At 46.3% G+C, this 18818-nt stretch overlaps 1 protein-coding gene across 1 annotated transcript in view; it reads left to right on the plus strand.

Annotated features, from left to right (window-relative positions):
- Window positions 1–18818, plus strand: part of LOC138262488 (vomeronasal type-2 receptor 26-like) — a 376030-nt gene that overhangs the window by 286319 nt on the left and 70893 nt on the right. The window contains exon 5 of the mRNA XM_069212381.1: window positions 8345–8468. Within this exon, the coding sequence (XP_069068482.1) occupies window positions 8345–8468 (124 nt within the window). The remainder of the gene's footprint in view (window positions 1–8344; window positions 8469–18818) is intronic.

The raw sequence follows: 18818 nt of genomic DNA on the forward strand, positions 1-18818 counted from the left end.
AAGAAACTAACAACTGGTGGAAAGATGCTCCTTTCTCCAGTATGCCTCTATCACCTCCGAGGGTACGACCTAAACTCTCCCGGAAGGAGAAAAGAATAATTAAGAAAGCCTATACTCAGGACCTCTCCAGCACACCCCGGGTAATTACAAAGGTCTTCGCCCTCACTGCCCTTCCCAGCTTCCGGACCTCTCAAAGAGAAGACCCCAGTTTAATTCATGCATGGAAAAGTGCACGGCCACGGAAACCTCAGGATAAGGGTCCCTCGTTCACCGTAGTTAAGGACCTGTTATACCGAGTCACATACAAAGACCAAGACGAAAAGAAACAGTTGAAGAATCTCTTCGATAAACACGTTCGGGTGTTCTCCTCGATACCCGGTAGGACACGATTGGTGCATCATCAAATCCTCACACCACCTGGGAAGACCGTGCGACTAAAGCCTTATCGTATCCCTGAAGCTAGGAAAACCCTCGTAGAAAACGAAATCGAGAAGATGTTAGATCTAGACATCATAGAACCTTCCCACAGCCCCTGGTGTTCGCCCGTAGTATTGGTGCCCAAACCTGATGGGTCTATACGTTTCTGTATTGACTTTAGACAGGTCAATTCCATATCACAATTTGACACCTATCCCCTTCCAAGGATAGATGAGCTCTTAGAAAGATTGGGGAAAGCAAAATACATGTCTACCCTTGACTTGACCAAGGGATATTGGCAGATCCCGTTGGGTCCCGAAGACAAAGAAAAGACGGCTTTCGCTACTCCCTCCAGATTGTATCACTTTAAGGTTCTCCCTTTCGGGTTACATGGCGCCCCCGCCACCTTCCAACGTCTCATGGATACCATATTACGACCTCATACCAGATACGCGGCGGCCTATCTGGATGACATCGTTATTTTCAGGGAGACCTGGGAAGACCATGTGGCCCACATAGATCACATCTTCTCGGCTTTAGGGAAGGCTGGACTGACAGCCAACCCCACAAAGAGCCGACTGGCTTTTAGTGAGATCTCCTACCTGGGTTATCACATTAGCAACGGTATACTTCGACCCCAAAAGAATAAAATCGAAGCCATCCTACACACCAATGCTCCCACCACGAAGAAGGGAATTCGTTCCTTTTTAGGTCTAGTGGGGTACTATCGAAGGTTCATTCCCCACTATTCCAGTTTGGCTGCCCCCCTAACCAATCTTTTAAGAAAAGGACAGCCCAACAACATCCCACAACTAGACCCGACTCAACTTCATAGTTATCATACCTTGCAAAGGTATCTCACCACTCAACCGATATTGAAATGTCCTGAGTTTGACAAGCCCTTTCATCTCCAAACGGATGCCTCCGATGTGGGGGTCGGGGCCGTTCTCTTTCAAAAGGATGAAGACGGAGTGAACCATCCCGTCGTCTTTATTAGCCGTAAGCTATTTCCCAGGGAGCAAAAATACCCCATTATAGAGCGGGAATGTCTTGCCATTAAGTGGGCCATCGAAAGTCTCCAATACTATCTTTTGGGCAGACCTTTCCTACTGTATACGGACCATGCACCCCTTACGTGGCTCTCAAGATACAAGAATACCAACAATCGTATATTGAGATGGTTCATAGAACTCCAACCTTTCTCATTCCAGGTTTGCCACCTCCCGGGTGACCTTATGGGTCAGGCTGACTATTTGTCCCGGTTTCCGGATCTGGTGGGGCTCGATCAGCCCCAGTCATGTGAGGGGATGTGTAACCGGGCGCCTCCGGACGCCGGTTCCCCGTCGAAGCAAACGACCGCCAAGGGATACCCCGGGGGCACCCGAGGGATTCCTGACGTGATGACGTCCAACGTCATCCGTCAGACAAGAGCAGGAAGGACGGCCGAAGAGGAGGAAGCGCTGCGCGACCCAGAAAGAGACGCCGACGTCAAGGAGAGCCGGAGAGACGAACGCCACGGACCGCCGAGAGAGAAAGGAAACCCCGCCGTGGACGAGGAACAACGGACGGAGAGCGGAGAGCCTTGGGCGCCTCCCACCCCTGCCGAGGCGAAGTCGGGAGATCCCCTACAAGCCGGCCACGTCCCTGGAGGGGCGTGGCCAAGTCAGGTACGAGCGTACCGGGACTGGGGCTGGGGTTCTGGGTGGTTAGCTGGGTTTAAGGGGGTTAAGAAGGGAGGGCGGAGGTCCTGTAAGGAAGGGGAGCCCATTTGAATAGGAACACCGTTAAATAAAGAATAACCACACCCTCCGTACCCAGACCAGTGAACAAAAGAAGTAAGGGGGTCGCAGAAAGGGCACAACAAAAGGAAGTCACAAAAAGAAAAGTAACCCCACATTCCTCCACCTCCGCAGAACCCCCCCCCCTTCCACTCCTTACTAACCCCAATTAACCGTGTATAAATAATTTGCCCCACTTACATGTTCCTTTATCCTTCTTTATTTTGGGAAATCCTGGGCCATGAATACCGGGTAAACAAGACCTCTCCCTCCGAACCGGACCAGGCCGTCCCAAGAACACCAAGGAGCCCTGAAAAGAAAAGGGAATTTTTGTTTATTAGTTTTGGACTTGGAGTATAACAGTTTGGCGGACAAGTTAGTGCTATAATCCCTAAACGAGCAAGAAAATAAACATACTATACCCTTAAGTTCTGCGTCTGTCACCTTCTTCCAATATTCCCTCGACTCGGGAAAAAGACCCCGCTACACCCGGCTTGTGCAATTTGTATAGCTTGTATACCCAACCCAAGCAGGTACATCAGCCTCAGCATAGCTCTCCTCTAACAATATGACAGGCATTCCCGCAGGGCACCCCCCTCGCATCCCCTTCAAAGGACACTAATATACACATAGGTGGCACACTCAGAATCAAAACCTGGTCAGGAGGGCAGGGCCAGGCTGAGTTTTAAATTGAGTGTTTGACTGTAGCTATCATCTCCTCTGAAGAAGCCAACTGAGCTGGGACATCATGAGGCACAGAGTGAGGAAATGTTGTGCTGTTACTGCATTATTGCTCAAAGTCTATGCCTCCTCTATCAGTTACATTGTAGCTCTCCTGTAAGCTGCTGACAGCCAGAAATGAATCGTCTCTCACAGAAGGGGCTGCAACTACAGCTCTGATCAAAGCCTCCACCAATGATTTCCTGCCAGCGGTAAGAGTTTCCCTTTTGCAGGCTGCAGTAAAGTAGCGGCAGTTCTTGATCCCAGCAGCCATAGCATAGGATCCCCAAAATGCGTTATTTGCAGCTCCCCTTATATCTGCTGTGATTCCTGTCTGTGTTGCTGATTCGGATTATGGAGACCAGAGTCAGAAGTTTTTGGGTGGCCTACGCTATAGGGCACTGCACGGGGGCCCCTGCACTACCCATGCCAAATGCCTGGGCAGTGCAGGAGCCCCCAGGGGGGCCCCAGAGCACCCCTTCCGCCAGCCTTTCCCTGGCGGGGGAACCACCAGGGAAAGGCTGGTGGAAAAAGGGATCATTATCCAAGGGGCAGCGCTGCTTGCAGCGCTGCCCTATCGGAAAATGATTCCCTCCACTGTCAGGCTGCCTGACGACGGCAGCCTGACGGTGCAGGAGGGCCACCATAGGCGGCCTTCACTGTCTCCATTATATGGTGGTTTAAACCGCCGTGCCTATGGCGGTCTTTGCCCCCGCCGCCGGCATGGCGGTCTAAACCGCCGGGGTTCGTAATGACCCCCTTTTCCGGACTGTGCAGTCTGTGCTGGGAGAGGGATCAGGGGAGATTGATTTCTGTGTCAGGATCAGCCGCTATCTTTCCCCTGTGTTTGGTCCATTCCTATAGAGAAATTATTAAAGGTTGTAGTTAGCACTTGAACTGTGTTGGGAAAAAAATACATTTGTTTAATGTTGGTTGAGCTTTTAGAGAAAACATCTGTTCTACTTTCCTGTTCCTGAAACAGAAAGTAATTATTTATTGGATTTGTTATTTTTTTTACAAGTTTGTTTGTCTGGTTTATTGGTCCTATTTGTGCTTGCTTTAGGAATTTGGAGATTCTTGCTTGATTTTCCTCAGGTGGTGCTGCTAGATTGCTTCTTGGCTGTGTTTCTGTGGGTAGAGAGCTATTTATTTGACATTAATGATTTCCTTCTGAACTTCTGCTTATATTCCTACACGATTTCTTGTTTCACTTTGTATAATTTATTGTCTTTACCTAATGTGTTGTTTTTTTTGTTTTGACTAGATGGGTGATTCCCTGGATTTTTTTCTTTTTGCACTAGAGGTTTTTTCGAACATGTCTTTTAATTTACTATAATATATGAAAAAAAGACATACGTCATTCATTTTAATTCGCCAGTCACTGTCCAGTACTTGTCACTGGTAGAATAGAGAATGTTAGCCCCACATTCGCTGTCTCGCACTTTCCCTAAGTAGAATAAGGCTTCTATCTAAAATATAATTGTAGTAATATTTGTTACATAAAGAAGAGTGAATGGTAATTTACAATGTTCCAACAGTAGTATAAGGTTGGAATGTAACAGATGAAGATACCTTCAGATTGTCTGTAAATTTTTTTTTTTTAATCAATTGTTCTAGTTTTATTGTTAGTAGTGTATGAGGATGATTTAAAGCAATATTATCCTTACGTAGATGAATGGCACTGTTTGCAAATGGGTGGGTTCCTCTGTTCCGGGTTCAGTTGGCATGTGGTCACATCAGAAGGCATAATACAAAATGGTGGACAACATATTTTATATGTTTTATGGGGTATTCAATCATTTACAATGAAATACCATAACTAAGGGCCTGATTAAGAGTTCGGGAGACGGGGTGGCCCTTCTGCCCAACTTCTCACGGTGAGGTTACTGCCTTACTGGCTATCTCCCCGCTGGGCCCATTACGACTTTCCTGCTGGGCTGACGGGCAGAAACCAAGGTTTTCACCTAGTGAGAAAGTGGTGACAGCATTGTTGCCGTCTCGTAATCGAGCCGGTGGAAATGTTGCCGACCTCAGAGTGTACCAGCCCCTCGCAATGCTCACTGTTAGCACAGCAGACAGTGAACATTGAGAAGGTGCTGGGCAGGGGGATCCAAGTGCAGGGGCAAGTGCATGGGCAGTACAAGACCCCCCCCCCCAGTGGCCTCTGGCACCTGTTCTCCACCACACTTTTCATGGCTGTGAAACTGCAATGAAAAGGCTGGCAGAAACCAGGTCGTAAACAGCAGGGCAGTGCTGACTTCAGTGCCACCCTGGCTGATTTTGACCTCCACCACCATCAGCCCATCGGGATCAAAGATCACAGTGGAGATGGCGGTAGGTTGGCAAGGGTACCTGCCGACCTTGCAACGTGGTGGTCGGACAGCCACAACCACAACAGCCCGACAACCACCACGAGTGTGGGGGCCCGAGGACCGCCACACTCGTATTCAGGCCCTAAATGTGTAATTGTTTTGTTTGTGAAAAAAAATGTGTTTTTGACCTTCTTCACAGTATGTGACAGCATTCTTTTTTAGGATCAAGGAAAATTGCTTATGGAGAATCTGATTAAAATGTATATATTTACCCTGTCATAATGTTTTTTTAAATGTCTTACTTTATTGAGCTGTGTTTTTTAAATTTAATTTATCATTAAATGATGTTGAAAAAATGTGCAAAATATTGCCATGTTTTGCTTCATTGTGGTATTATTTTTTAATGAGTTGTGCAGTGTTGCGTTGTTTTCACATGAATTGCGTGGTACGTTCGTGCTCAAAATATTTCTATGTTGCGCTGTGATGCATTGCATGGTTGTTAGGTGAGTTGCGTTGGCATGTAGTGTGCTGTGTGGACATGTGCCACACAATGACAAGTCACCAGGCAAAATTGTTTTTTAATAGAAATGTTTTGTTAATGTACAATACAGTATAATGTCATAGTTAAATAGTTTCAAATATATTTATATGTGTAGCATTTCACTAAATATATTTACTACTTATTTAAAAATTGTTTGTATAATTAATGCTATTTTTTGTAGCAAACAATTGTATGGTAATGGTTTGTGTGGCAGTAGTATGTGTGGTAAGGGTATGCATGGTGACTGTACTTATATTGTATCCCTATGTATGTTCGTGGTTCTGACTTGTGTGGTAAAGACTGAGTGGTACTGGTACATGCGTGGTAAAGACTGTGTGGTAAAGGCATGCGTTGTAACATCATACAACCCCCAATGAAGGAGTCCAATGCCTATTGTTTTTTTTTTCGTAGATAAGGAAAAGAAATCCCAAAAGTGCCTAGTGTGTACGGGGGCATGACCCCCCACTTCCGCCCAAGCCACCTGATTGTTTGGATATTGTCAATGACTTAGGAGAAAATCCAAGGAACATCTGGCTCTTTGCTGAGGCAAAGAACAGTGTGTCTGTGCCCCAGAAAGTAGGGAAACACTATTAGGGTTGCATTACTTTGCGTCAATGAGGCATTCTATGGGTAGTACATGGGCGCTTCCATTCAACAACCCATGGTTTTTAACGCAAAATCCTATCTACTAAAAAAAGTGTACGCTGTTTTGCATTAAAAATAACACCATTTTGAAATTGTTTTTTTTTTTAGAAGAAATGTTTTCATTTCTTTACAATTTTCTGCCATTGCATGTGTGTTGCACTGCACAATGCACATGCAACATAAGAAAAGCTTAACAGTTAGTCTAAGCATAGGAGTTTGTTCTGTGAGAGTACCATTCCAGTAAAAAGCATGCTAAATTTGATGCAAACATTTTTGCACTAAGGCCCATAGTTGTGTGCGCTTGCTGCCAGCCTGATTGTGCGTCAGTGCCAGGGAGAGAGCAGAACAGCAACATAACTCTGCAGATATAGTGTTGTTGTGCTCTCTCAAGCCATGCAGTGGAGCATTGGTGGTTGCTGCTCTGTGTTGCATGACATTTTTGTAAATATACCCTGAGTAATCTTGTGGAATGCTGAGATGCACTTCAAGTTCCTTTGTGGAAGGTCCAAAGGCAGGGTACATTCTGATGGAAGTTGGAGGCCCTTCCTTGGCTAACCAGGTACACAATGGTGCTACAGACGTCAACTAAAACCAGTAGCTTTGCAGACTTCTCTCTTTGTTTCAAAATGCCATTAGCCCTGTGTCTCCTTCTCAGATCCCTCGCTGTGTCTGCAGCGAGAGCTGTCCTCCTGGATACAGCAAAGTCCCTTAAAGATACAGCCTAGGGAAAAGTCTCTGTTATTATAACATGACATAACATAACATGTTATCACATGAGCCTTCTCTCTTTCTTCCTCAGATCCCTCGCTCTGTCTGCAGCGAGAGCTGTCCTCTGGGATACAGGAAAGCCCCCTAAAGGAACAGCCCAGGGAGAAGTCTCTGTTATTATAACATGACATAACATAACATAACATGTTATCACATGAGCCTTCTCTCTTTCTTCCTCAGATCCCTCGCTCTGTCTGCAGCGAGAGCTGTCCTCCTAGATACAGGAAAGTCCCCTAAAGAACAGCCTAGGGAGAAGTCTCTGTTATTATAACATGACATAACATAACGCTATCACATGAGCCTTCTCTCTTTCTTCCTCAGATCCCTCGCTCTGTCTGCAGCGAGAGCTGTCCTCCAGGATACAGGAAAGTCCCTTAAAGAACAGCCTAGGGAGAAGTCTCTGTTATTATAACATGACATAACATAACGTTATCACATGAGCCTTCTCTCTTTCTTCCTCAGATCCCTAGCTGTGTCTGCAGCGAGAGCTGTCCTCCGGGATACAGGAAAGCCCCCTAAAGGAACAGCCTAGGGAGAAGTCTCTGTTATTATAACATGACATAACATAACATGTTATCACATGAGCCTTCTCTCTTTCTTCCTCAGATCCCCCGCTCTGTCTGCAGTGAGAGCTGTCCTCTGGGATACAGGAAAGCCCCTTAAAGGAACCGCCTAGGGAGAAGTCTCTGTTATTATAACATGACATAATATAACATGTTATCACATGAGCCTTCTCTCTTTCTCCCTCAAATCCCTCGCTCTGTCTGCAGCGAGAGCTGTCCTCCAGGATACAGGAAAGTCCCTTAAAGAACAGCCTAGGGAGAAGTATCTGTCATTATAACATGACATAACATAACGTTATCACATGAGCCTTCTCTCTTTCTTCCTCAGATCCCTCGCTCTGTCTGCAGCGAGAGCTGTCCTCCAGGAAAGTCCCTTAAAGAACAGCCTAGGGAGAAGTCTCTGTTATTATAACATGACATAACATAACGTTATCACATGAGCCTTATCTCTTTCTTCCTCAGATCCCTAGCTGTGTCTGCAGCGAGAGCTGTCCTCAGGATACAGGAAAGCCCCCTAAAGGAACAGCCTAGGGAGAAGTCTCTGTTATTATAACATAACATAACATGTTATCACATGAGCCTTCTCTCTTTCTTCCTCAGATCCCTCGCTCTGTCTGCAGCGAGAGCTGTCCTCCTGGATACAGGAAAGTCCCTCGGAAGGAAGAACCCATCTGCTGCTACGACTGCACTCTCTGCCCTGACGGAGAAATTACCAACACAAGTGGTAAATATTACAATGAAAAGCACATCCCAAAAAATAAAAAATTCACGTAAACACAGTCAGAAATGTGGTTAACAATTGCATAAGAAATTATAAAATCCTGAGACATTTTTTAAATGATAGCTCATGCTGGGGTCCTATATTATGGTTTGGCCAATCTGTGGTGCAACTTTTCACTTATACCCTGGATTCAGAAAGCATTTTTAGTAGAGTAATTATAGCATACTCCTGTAAGTTCAGGAGATGGTCTCACCTAAGGCAGAGGTAAGACACACTTTAACTGAGCTGAAAGATGAAGCAAATGCTTATATTCTTGGTCACAGCCTTCAAGGCAAGATGTATTAAGAAAAACAAAACATTCTCCCTGAACTGAAACGTCTGGGAATATAAGAGGAAAGATCACTTTAGCAGGCAGCATATTCGGTTAGAAACTCATGCTGGGTGTCCATGTCTAACCTTTTCATTAACCTCTTGAACTGTGGTATGTCAGGTTCACTCCTGTTTGTAGTTGTATTTCATAATCTACTCCAGATTATATATCCTGTTTGTAATGCGGAGTGAGGCAAGAAGCCCAATCCAACATTGTGCCTTTCACCGACTGTAACTGGATGTTCAATGACCTCCCCTTGATACAAGAGCTTTGGGTAGGACATGAATTTGTGGGAAATTGAGTCCTCAGCAGTTTTAGAATTGTAACATTCATTCAAATGGATTGTTCACCATGGTTCACCATGTTTGTGATACAACTTGGTGACACATCTGTGTTTCTTACATTGAATATTAGGGTGAACAGAACGTCTCTTGACATCTTATGGAGTGTTCCATTCTAGAGTGGTCAAATGCTCTTTTACATACTTTGGGGGTCATTCTGACCCTGGCGGCCGGTGACCGCCAGGGTCACCGACCACGGGAGCACCGCCAACAGGCTGGCGGTGCTCCCTCGAGCATTCTGACCGCGGCGGTTCAGCCGCGGTCAGAAACGGAAAGTCGGCGGTCTCCCGCCGACTTTCCGCTGCTCGGGAGAATCCTCCATGGCGGCGAAGCGCGCTCCGCCGCCATGGGGATTCTGACACCCCCTACCGCCATCCTGTTCCTGGCGGGTCTCCCGCCAGGAACAGGATGGCGGTAGGGGGTGCCGCGGGGCCCCTGGGGGCCCCTGCAGTGCCCATGCCACTGGCATGGGCACTGCAGGGGCCCCCGTAAGAGGGCCCCACAAAGTATTTCAGTGTCTGCTATGCAGACAATGAAATACGCGACGGGTGGCACTGCACCCGTCGCACCCTTCCCACTACGCCGGCTCAATTCTGAGCCGGCGTCCTCGTGGGAAGGGGTTTCCCGCTGGGCTGGCTGGCGGCCTTCTGCCGGTCGCCCGCCAGCCCAGCGGGAAACACAGAATGGCCGCCGCGGTCTTTTGACCGCGGTGCGGTCATTCGGCGGTTCCCGCCTGAATGACCCCCTTTGTCTTGTGTTTTTCTATTTCCTCATATGATGGTTTTGTTGCACCCAATAACTGCTTATATACCCACCTAGAGATTTTGATGAGGCCCTCAGTACAAGTGGCACAGTTTCTCTCAGAACGAACCTGAGGACGGAATTCCGTCACCTCCTATTACATGTATCTATGTCTCTGACACTATCAGGTTCACCAACTCAAGAACCAATAATTCTAGGTCCTGAGGCAACAGACCTGTCTTCACTGCTGTAGGAAAGTACCATCTTGCCTGGCATGTTACCCCCATTTTTACTGTATGTGTGTTTGTTTTTGCCTATGTGTCACTGGGATCGTGCCAGGCAGGACCCCAGTGCTCCTAATGTATGCCCTGTATGTGTTCCCTCTGTGGTGCCTAACTGTATCACTGAGTCTCTGCTAACCAGAACCTCAGTGGTTATGCTCTCTCTGTCTTTAAAATTGTCACTGCAGGCTACTGACTAAATTTACCAATTCACTTTGGCATACTGGAACACCCATATAATTCCCTAGTATGTGGTACTGAGGTACCCAGGGTATTGGGGTTCCAGGAGATCCCTATGGGCTGCAGCATTTCTTTTGCCACCCATAGGGAGCTCTGACAATTCTTACACAGGCCTGCCACTGCAGCCTAAGTGAAATACCGTCCACGTTATTTCACAGCCATTTTTCACTGCACATAAGTAACTTATAAGTCACCTATATGTCTAACCCTCACATGGTGAAGGTTAGGTGCCAAGTTACTTAGTGTGTGGGCACCCTGGCAGTAGCCAAGGTGCCCCCACGTTGTTCAGGGCAAATTCCCCGGACCTTGTGAGTGCTATTCATAGGTTTTTTTTCCAGTGGAAGGCCTATCTCACGAGCCTCTATTCTTGGCTGTGTATTGAGTTAATGAGAACCCCAAGCCACTCTTGTGAGCTGTGCCATTGCCTTCTGTTCAATCAGCACCTTCTTTATCAAAGATAAGGAAAACCTCAACACTCTAAGGCCCGTATTTATACTTTTTTAGCGCCGCATTTGCGCCGTTTTCTGACGTAAAAACAGCGCAAACTTACAAAATACAATTGTATTTTGCATGTTTGCGCCGCTTTTGCGTCAAAAAGTGACGCAAATGCAGCGCTAAAAAAGTATAAATACGGGCCTAAATGTAGTCAGGGCTCATTGTTAGCTAAACTCCCCAGACAGTTTTTGTGACATTTACAAGTTACCTGGGTTTCAACCTCATGGTTTATGATTTAAGCAGACCCCCTTGACTGCACTGCAGTATATATGCATAGTTACGTCTTGCTTATCCTTCAATATTCACAGGCAGGAAAGGTCCATAAAACTCCCAAAGCATTTCAGACATTAGTTTCATTACTTACAATGACAACAAAATCTAAGTTCTAACAGGCTCTCCATGCTATCACACACAAAGTTATGTGTGACATAATGCTTGAATTCTTCCCTGATGCTTATTGGTACATCATACAATCTCTGTTTGAGTGGTAGGGCTCATTGTTTCATTTTAATTCTCGGTGAAGAGCTGCTAAGTCTGCCTAAAGTATGCTCTCAGTTAAGAATTATCCCCAGTTACCTTTAAATTCTCCATCCCAGTTCATTGGCTCCTTTCTAGGCTGCATACAATTTAATATGAACATTTCTATTCTTAAAGAATTTGTTCACTCTATAAATGCAATAATGTGTCCTTCAAATGCTTCCAGATTGATGTTTGACTGTTCCAGGTCACTTGAAGTTGTAATGTCACCAAACGTTCCATGAAATGTCTCTGTAGTTACAATGGTCCATCAGGATCCGGAATCCCCCTTTATTAATAATGTTCTTCCCATTGTACTCGCTTAGCAGTTAGGTGGGCTTCGAGGCCCCTTACATTATTGTCCAGTTCTTCCTTACCCATGTCAGGCAACATATGGCCATGTTCTTTTTGTGTATTAATACCAGCTTCACTTTTGGCATCACTTTCGTATCTTCTCTACAGTGTTCCTCTTACTCTTCTTTCTTTTTGTGGCTTCTCTACACACTCAGACAAAATTTCCACAGTCCTGCAATACATAGCAATCGTGGAACAGAATTCAGAAGAAGCCAAATGATTTGGGGTTCCACATTTATAACATACATTCAACTTTTCTCCTTTCCTAGATTTCATTTCTTCTTTAACACTCTGGTCTGCTATGCTGCAAACTTTCCCATAATTTCTATATTTTTTCTCTTCAGTGCCTGCCTTTGCCCTGGCTCTGACAGTGTGATAGCTTTTGTGGCAGTGATTGCCTACTGTAAAGAAGAAGCCTCCTTTATAATCATACAGCCAAGGGACCTCTGTGTGGTCCAAGAAAGGAGGAGTGGAGGTGTCCAGGAGGGCCGAGGCAACCATGCCTAGTAAATGGCCACAGCGCTGTGTCCAGTAGGGTGCTGTGTCCGAAAGGAGCATTCCATAAGTCCCAGCGATCAACTCAGGCACCTCCTGAATGTCATGTAGGCCCAGGTGGAATTATAATTTCACTTGTAGTGGAATTTGGTAACTCTGTGTTACACTTCTAACATGAAGTTCATGCCAAATTCTGCCAATCAGCACATGGCAGAAGTATACTGTTGTTCAAGTCTTGCAATGTAGACTGGAAGAATGCAATGTTCCATAAAGTGCACTTACAAGTATAAGCAAAATTTACCAGTCAAATGGCATGATTTTCAATTGTTAAGCCTTCTGGCGACATTTTGTAATGCCGAAGTCGCAAGCAGTTTACCAAAGGGTCAACATGTGGTTGTGAGCAGGAGTGAGATTTGCCAGCACTTGGTACTATTTGTGGTTGCCATGGAGCCTTCCAGTGCTATTTTGTAATGCCAGTAGCCATTTTGTGTGGTCAGTGTCCATAGACCTGCATATGCCTCCTTGCTTATTGTTCGAACATGTCACCGGCTGTCATTTTGTGTAGCCAGCCAGCGTGTTAAATATTTTTTTCTAGTTTTAAAAGCCGTTTTCTAGGGACATTGCCTTTATGGAATGTGTTCATTTTTTACTTGTTCCCCTGATGTTAGTTTAATGTACTTGAGGATGATTGTACCATGTATGTACAGTGGTTATAGAATATAATTTGCATTTTTTTTCCATTTTCATTTTCCCCTGCACCTCCTTGCCTTCCAAACATCAGACACCAGAAATTGCTTTTTTTATATTATTTTATTTTCCCTGCACCCCCTGCCTGTTATAGGTCTATTAGGCAATAAATGCACTCAAGCAGTATTTTTCTAAGGATTATTTCATTTTCCCTTGCACCCCTGTTTGCCATAGGTGCACACCAGCATTCATTTTTTAAGGATTTTTCCATTTTCCATTGCACCTCTTACCTGCCACAGGCACATAGTAGGATTCATTTTTTTAAGGATTGTTTCATTATCTCCTGCACCCCATGCCTGCCATGGGCACACATCACAAGCATTTATTGTTTAAGGATTATTCTATTTTCCCCTGCCTCCCTGCCTGCCGTAGGCACACACTAGCATTCATTTTTTAAAGAATTATCCCATTATGACCTGCATCCCCTGTGTGCCTGCCATAGACACACAGTAGTATTCATTATATTGAGGATGATTCCATGTCCCCTGCACCCCCTGCCTGCCAAAGGTGTCTCATAGGCCTTAGAAGCACATAAAGTAAACTTTTAAGTCTGTATGTTGTTATTGAAATAACATGTTATGGTTTGATTTGGAACGGATACAGTTTTGTTAATTATTTAGGATAACCCTACTAAATTATATTGTCTGTGTGAATAACTGTAGGAGGCTGGACTGGCTTGTAGTGAGTACCAAGGGGTACTTGCACCTTGCACCAGGCCCAGTTATCCCTTATTAGTGTATAGGGTGTCTAGCAGCTTAGGCTGATAGATAATGGTAGCTTAGCAGAGCAGCTTAGGCTGAACTAGGAGACGTGTGAAGCTACTACAGTACCACTTAGTGTCATATGCACAATATCATAAGAGAACACAATACACAGTTATACTAAAAATAAAGGTACTTTATTTTTATGACAATATGCCAAAGTATCTTAGAGTGTACCCTCAGTGAGAGGATAGGAAATATACACAAGATATATATACACAATAGCAAAAATATGCAGTATAGTCTTAGAAAACAGTGCAAACAATGTATAGTTACAAAAGGATGCAATGGGGAAACATAGGGATAGGGGCAACACAAACCATATACTCCAAAAGTGGAATGCGAACCACGAATGGACCCCAAACCTATGTGACCTTGTAGAGGGTCGCTGGGACTATTAGAAAATAGTGAGAGTTAGAAAAATAGCCCACCCCAAGACCCTAAAAAGTGAGTGCAAAGTGCACTAAAGTTCCCCTAAGGACAAAGAAGTTGTGTTAGAGGAATAATGCAGGAAAGACACAAACCAGCAATGCAACAACTGTGGATTTCCAATCTAGGGTACCTGTGGAACAAGGGGACCAAGTCCAAAAGTCACAAGCAAGTCGGAGATGGGCAAATGCCCAGGAAATGCCAGCTGCGGGTGCAAACAAGCTTCTACTGGACAGAAGAAGCTGAGGTTTCTGCAGGAACGAAAAGGGCTAGAGACTTCCCCTTTGGTGGACGGATCCCGCTTGCCGTGGAGAGTTGTGCAGAAGTGTTTTCCCGCCGAAAGAACGCCAAAAAGCCTTGCTAGCTGCAAATCGTGCGGTTAGCGTTTTTGGACGCTGCTGAGGCCCAGAAGGGACCAGGAGGTCGCAAATTGGACCAGCAGAGAGAAGGGACGTCGTGCAAGACAAGGAGCCCTCTCTGAAGCAGGTAGCACCCAGAGAAGTTCCAGAAACAGGCACTACGAGGATGCGTAAAACGGTGCTTGCCGAAGTTGCACAAAGGAGTCCCACGTCGCCGGAGACCAACTTAGAAAGTCGTGCAACGCAGGTTAGAGTGCCGTGGACCCAGGCTTGGCTGTGCACAAAGGATTTCCGCCGGAAGTGCACAGGGGCCGGAGTAGCTGCAAAAGTCACGGTTCCCAGCAATGCAGCCCAGCGAGGTGAAGCAAGGACTTACCTCCACCAAACTTGGACTGAAGAGTCACTGGACTGTGGGGGTCACTTGGACAGAGTCGCTGGATTCGAGGGCCCTCGCTCGTCGTGCTGAGAGGAGACCCAAGGGACCGGTAATGCAGCTTTTTGGTGCCTGCGGTTGCAGGGGGAAGATTCCGTCGACCCACGGGAGATTTCTTCGGAGCTTCTGGTGCAGAGAGGAGGCAGACTACCCCCACAGCATGCACAAGCAGGAAAACAGTCGAGAAGGCGGCAGGATCAGCGTTACAGAGTTGCAGTAGTCGTCTTTGCTACTATGTTGCAGGTTTGCAGGCTTCCAGCGCGGTCAGCAGTCGATTCCTTATCAGAAGGTGAAGAGAGAGATGCAGAGGAACTCGGCTGAGCTCGTGCATTCGTTATCTAAAGTTTCCCCAGAGACAGAGACCCTAAATAGCCAGAAAAGAGGGTTTGGCTACTTAGGAGAGAGGATAGGCTACTAACACCTGAAGGAGCCTATCAGAAGGAGTCTCTGACGTCACCTGGTGGCACTGGCCACTCAGAGCAGTCCAGTGTGCCAGCAGCACCTCTGTTTCCAAGATGGCAGAGGTCTGGAGCACACTGGAGGAGCTCTGGACACCTCCCAGGGGAGGTGCAGGTCAGGGGAGTGGTCTCTCCCCTTTCCTTTGTTCAGTTTCGCGCCAGAGCAGGGCTAAGGGGTCCCCTGAGCCGGTGTAGACTGGCATATGCAGAATTGGGCACCTCTGTGCCCAACAAAGCATTTCCAGAGGCTGGGGGAGGCTACTCCTCCCCTGCCTTCACACCATTTTCCAAAAGGGAGAGGGTGTCACACCCTCTCTCAGAGGAAGTTCTTTGTTCTGCCATCCTGGGCCAGGCCTGGCTGGACCCCAGGAGGGCAGATGCCTGTCTGAGGGGTTGGCAGCAGCAGCAGCTGCAGTGAAACCCCAGGAAGGGCAGTTTGGCAGTACCAGGGTCTGTGCTACAGACCACTGGGATCATGGGATTGTGCCAACTATGCCAGGATGGCATAGAGGGGGCAATTCCATGATCATAGACATGTTACATGGCCATATTCGGAGTTACCATTGTGAAGCTACATATAGGTAGTGACCTATATGTAGTGCACGCGTGTAATGGTGTCCCCGCACTCACAAAGTTCAGGGAATTGGCTCTGAACAATGTGGGGGCACCTTGGCTAGTGCCAGGGTGCCCTCACACTAAGTAACTTTGCACCTAACCTTTACCAGGTAAAGGTTAGACATATAGGTGACTTATAAGTTACTTAAGTGCAGTGTAAAATGGCTGTGAAATAACGTGGACGTTATTTCACTCAGGCTGCAGTGGCAGGCCTGTGTAAGAATTGTCAGAGCTCCCTATGGGTGGCAAAAGAAATGCTGCAGCCCATAGGGATCTCCTGGAACCCCAATACCCTGGGTACCTCAGTACCATATACTAGGGAATTATAAGGGTGTTCCAGTAAGCCAATGTAAATTGGTAAAAATGGTCACTAGCCTGTTAGTGACAATTTGGAAAGAAATGAGAGAGCATAACCACTGAGGTTCTGATTAGCAGAGCCTCAGTGAGACAGTTAGTCACTACACAGGTAACACATTCAGGCACACTTATGAGCACTGGGGCCCTGGGTTACCAGGGTCCCAGTGACACATACAACTAAAACAACATATATACAGTGAAAAATGGGGGTAACATGCCAGGCAAGATGGTACTTTCCTACACAACCCCCCCCCCCAAACGAAGGACAATAAGACTAGCCATGACCTGATGAGTCTTCATTGTCTAAGTGGAAATATCTGGAGAGTCCATCTGCATTGGAGTGGCTACTCCCAGGTCTATGTTCCACTGTATAGACCATTCCCTGTAGGGATATGGACCACCTCAACAATTTAGGATTTTCACCTTTCATTTGTTTTAGCCAAAGTAGAGGTTTGTGGTCTGTCTGAACAATGAAGTGAGTGCCAAACAGGTATGGCCTTAACTTCTTCAGTGACCAGACCACAGCAAAGGCCTCCCTCTCAATGGCAGACCAACGCTTTTCTCTAGGGGTCAACCTCCTACTAATAAAAGCAACAGGTTGATCCTGGCCCTCAGAATTAAGTTGTGATAGGACTGCCCCTACTCCTAATTCAGATGCATCAGTTTGGACATAGAATTTTTTAGAGTAACAAGGGCTTTTCAGGACAGGTGCAGAGCACATGGCCTGCTTCAGCTCCTCAAAAGCTTTCTGACAGTTTGCTGTCCATAATACCTTTTTAGGCATTTTCTTGGATGTGAGGTCATTAAGAGGGGCTGCAATGGAGCCATAGTTCTTAATGAACCTCCTGTAATACCCAGTGAGGCCTATGATGGCTCTCACCTGAGTCTGAGTGGTAGGGGGAACCCAATCAATAATTGTTTGGATTTTCCCCTGAAGTGGTGCAATCTGTTCCCCACCAACAAGGTGTCCCAGATAAACCACCTTCCCCTGCCCTATCTGGCACTTTGAAGCCTTGATAGTGAGGCCTGCCTTTTGCAGGGCCTCCAAAACTTTCCATAGGTGGACCAGGTGATCATCCCAGCTGGAGCTAAAGACAGCTATATCGTCCAAATATGCTGCACTGAAAGCTTCCAGCCCTTGCAGGACTGTGTTCACCAACCTCTGAAAAGTGGCAGGTGATTTTTCAAACCAAAAGGCATTACAGTAAACTGGTAATGTCCTCCAATGGTAGAAAATGCAGTCTTAGGTTTAGCATCTTCTGACAATTTGATCTGCCAATACCCTGCAGTCAAATCAAAAGTGCTTAGATACTTGGCAGATGCCAGTGTATCTATGAGCTCATCTGCCCTGGGTATAGGGTGAGCATCAGTTTTGGTTACCAAGTTGAGACCTCTATAGTCTACACAAAACCGCATTTCCTTCTTTCCATCTTTGGAATGGGGTTTTGGTACCAGTACCACAGGAGAAGCCCATGGACTGTCAGAGTGCTCAACCACTCCCAGTTCTAACATTTTCTGGACCTCTTGCTTTATGCAGTCCCTGACATGGTCAGGCTGCCTATAGATCTTACTTTTGACAGGTAAACTGTCTACAGTGTCTATAGTGTGCTCACACCAAGAAGTGGTACCTGGCACAGTAGAGAAGAGTTCAGAGAATTGATCTAGGAGATTTATGCAATTGTCTTTCTGCTCAGCAGTAAGACAATCAGCCAAAACTACACCTTCCACCAGAGCATCTTGTTCTGTGGAAGAGAAGAGATCAGGTAGAGGATCACTGTCTTCTTCCTGTCCCTCATCAGTTGCCATGAGCAGGCTGAGATCAGCCCTGTCATAGTAGGGTTTCAGGCGGTTGACATGGAGCACCCTAAGGGGACTCCTGGCAGTGCCTAAGTCAACTAAATAGGTGACTTCTCCCTTCTTTTCAACAATTGTGTGGGGTCCACTCCATTTATCTTGGAGTGCTCTTGGGGCCACAGGCTCCAAGACCCACACTTTCTGCCCTGGTTGGTACTGAACCAAAACAGCCTTCTGATCATGCCATTGCTTCTGGAGCTCTTGGCTGGCCTGAAGGTTTTTACTGGCCTTTTTCATGTACTCAGCCATCCTTGATCTGAGGCCAAGTACATAATCCACAATATCCTGCTTAGGAGCTTTTAAAGGTTGTTCCCAACCCTCCTTTACAAGTGTGAGTGGACCCCTAACAGGGTGTCCAAAAAGAAGTTCAAAGGGGCTGAAGCCCACTCCTTTCTGGGGTACCTCCCTGTAGGCAAAAAGGAGGCATGGTAGAAGGATATCCCATCTCCTGCGGAGTTTTTCAGGGAGACCCATAATCATGCCTTTGAGAGTTTCATTAAATCTCTC

This window comes from Pleurodeles waltl, chromosome 10 (genome assembly GCF_031143425.1).
Source record: "Pleurodeles waltl isolate 20211129_DDA chromosome 10, aPleWal1.hap1.20221129, whole genome shotgun sequence".
NCBI lineage: Eukaryota > Metazoa > Chordata > Amphibia > Caudata > Salamandridae > Pleurodeles > Pleurodeles waltl.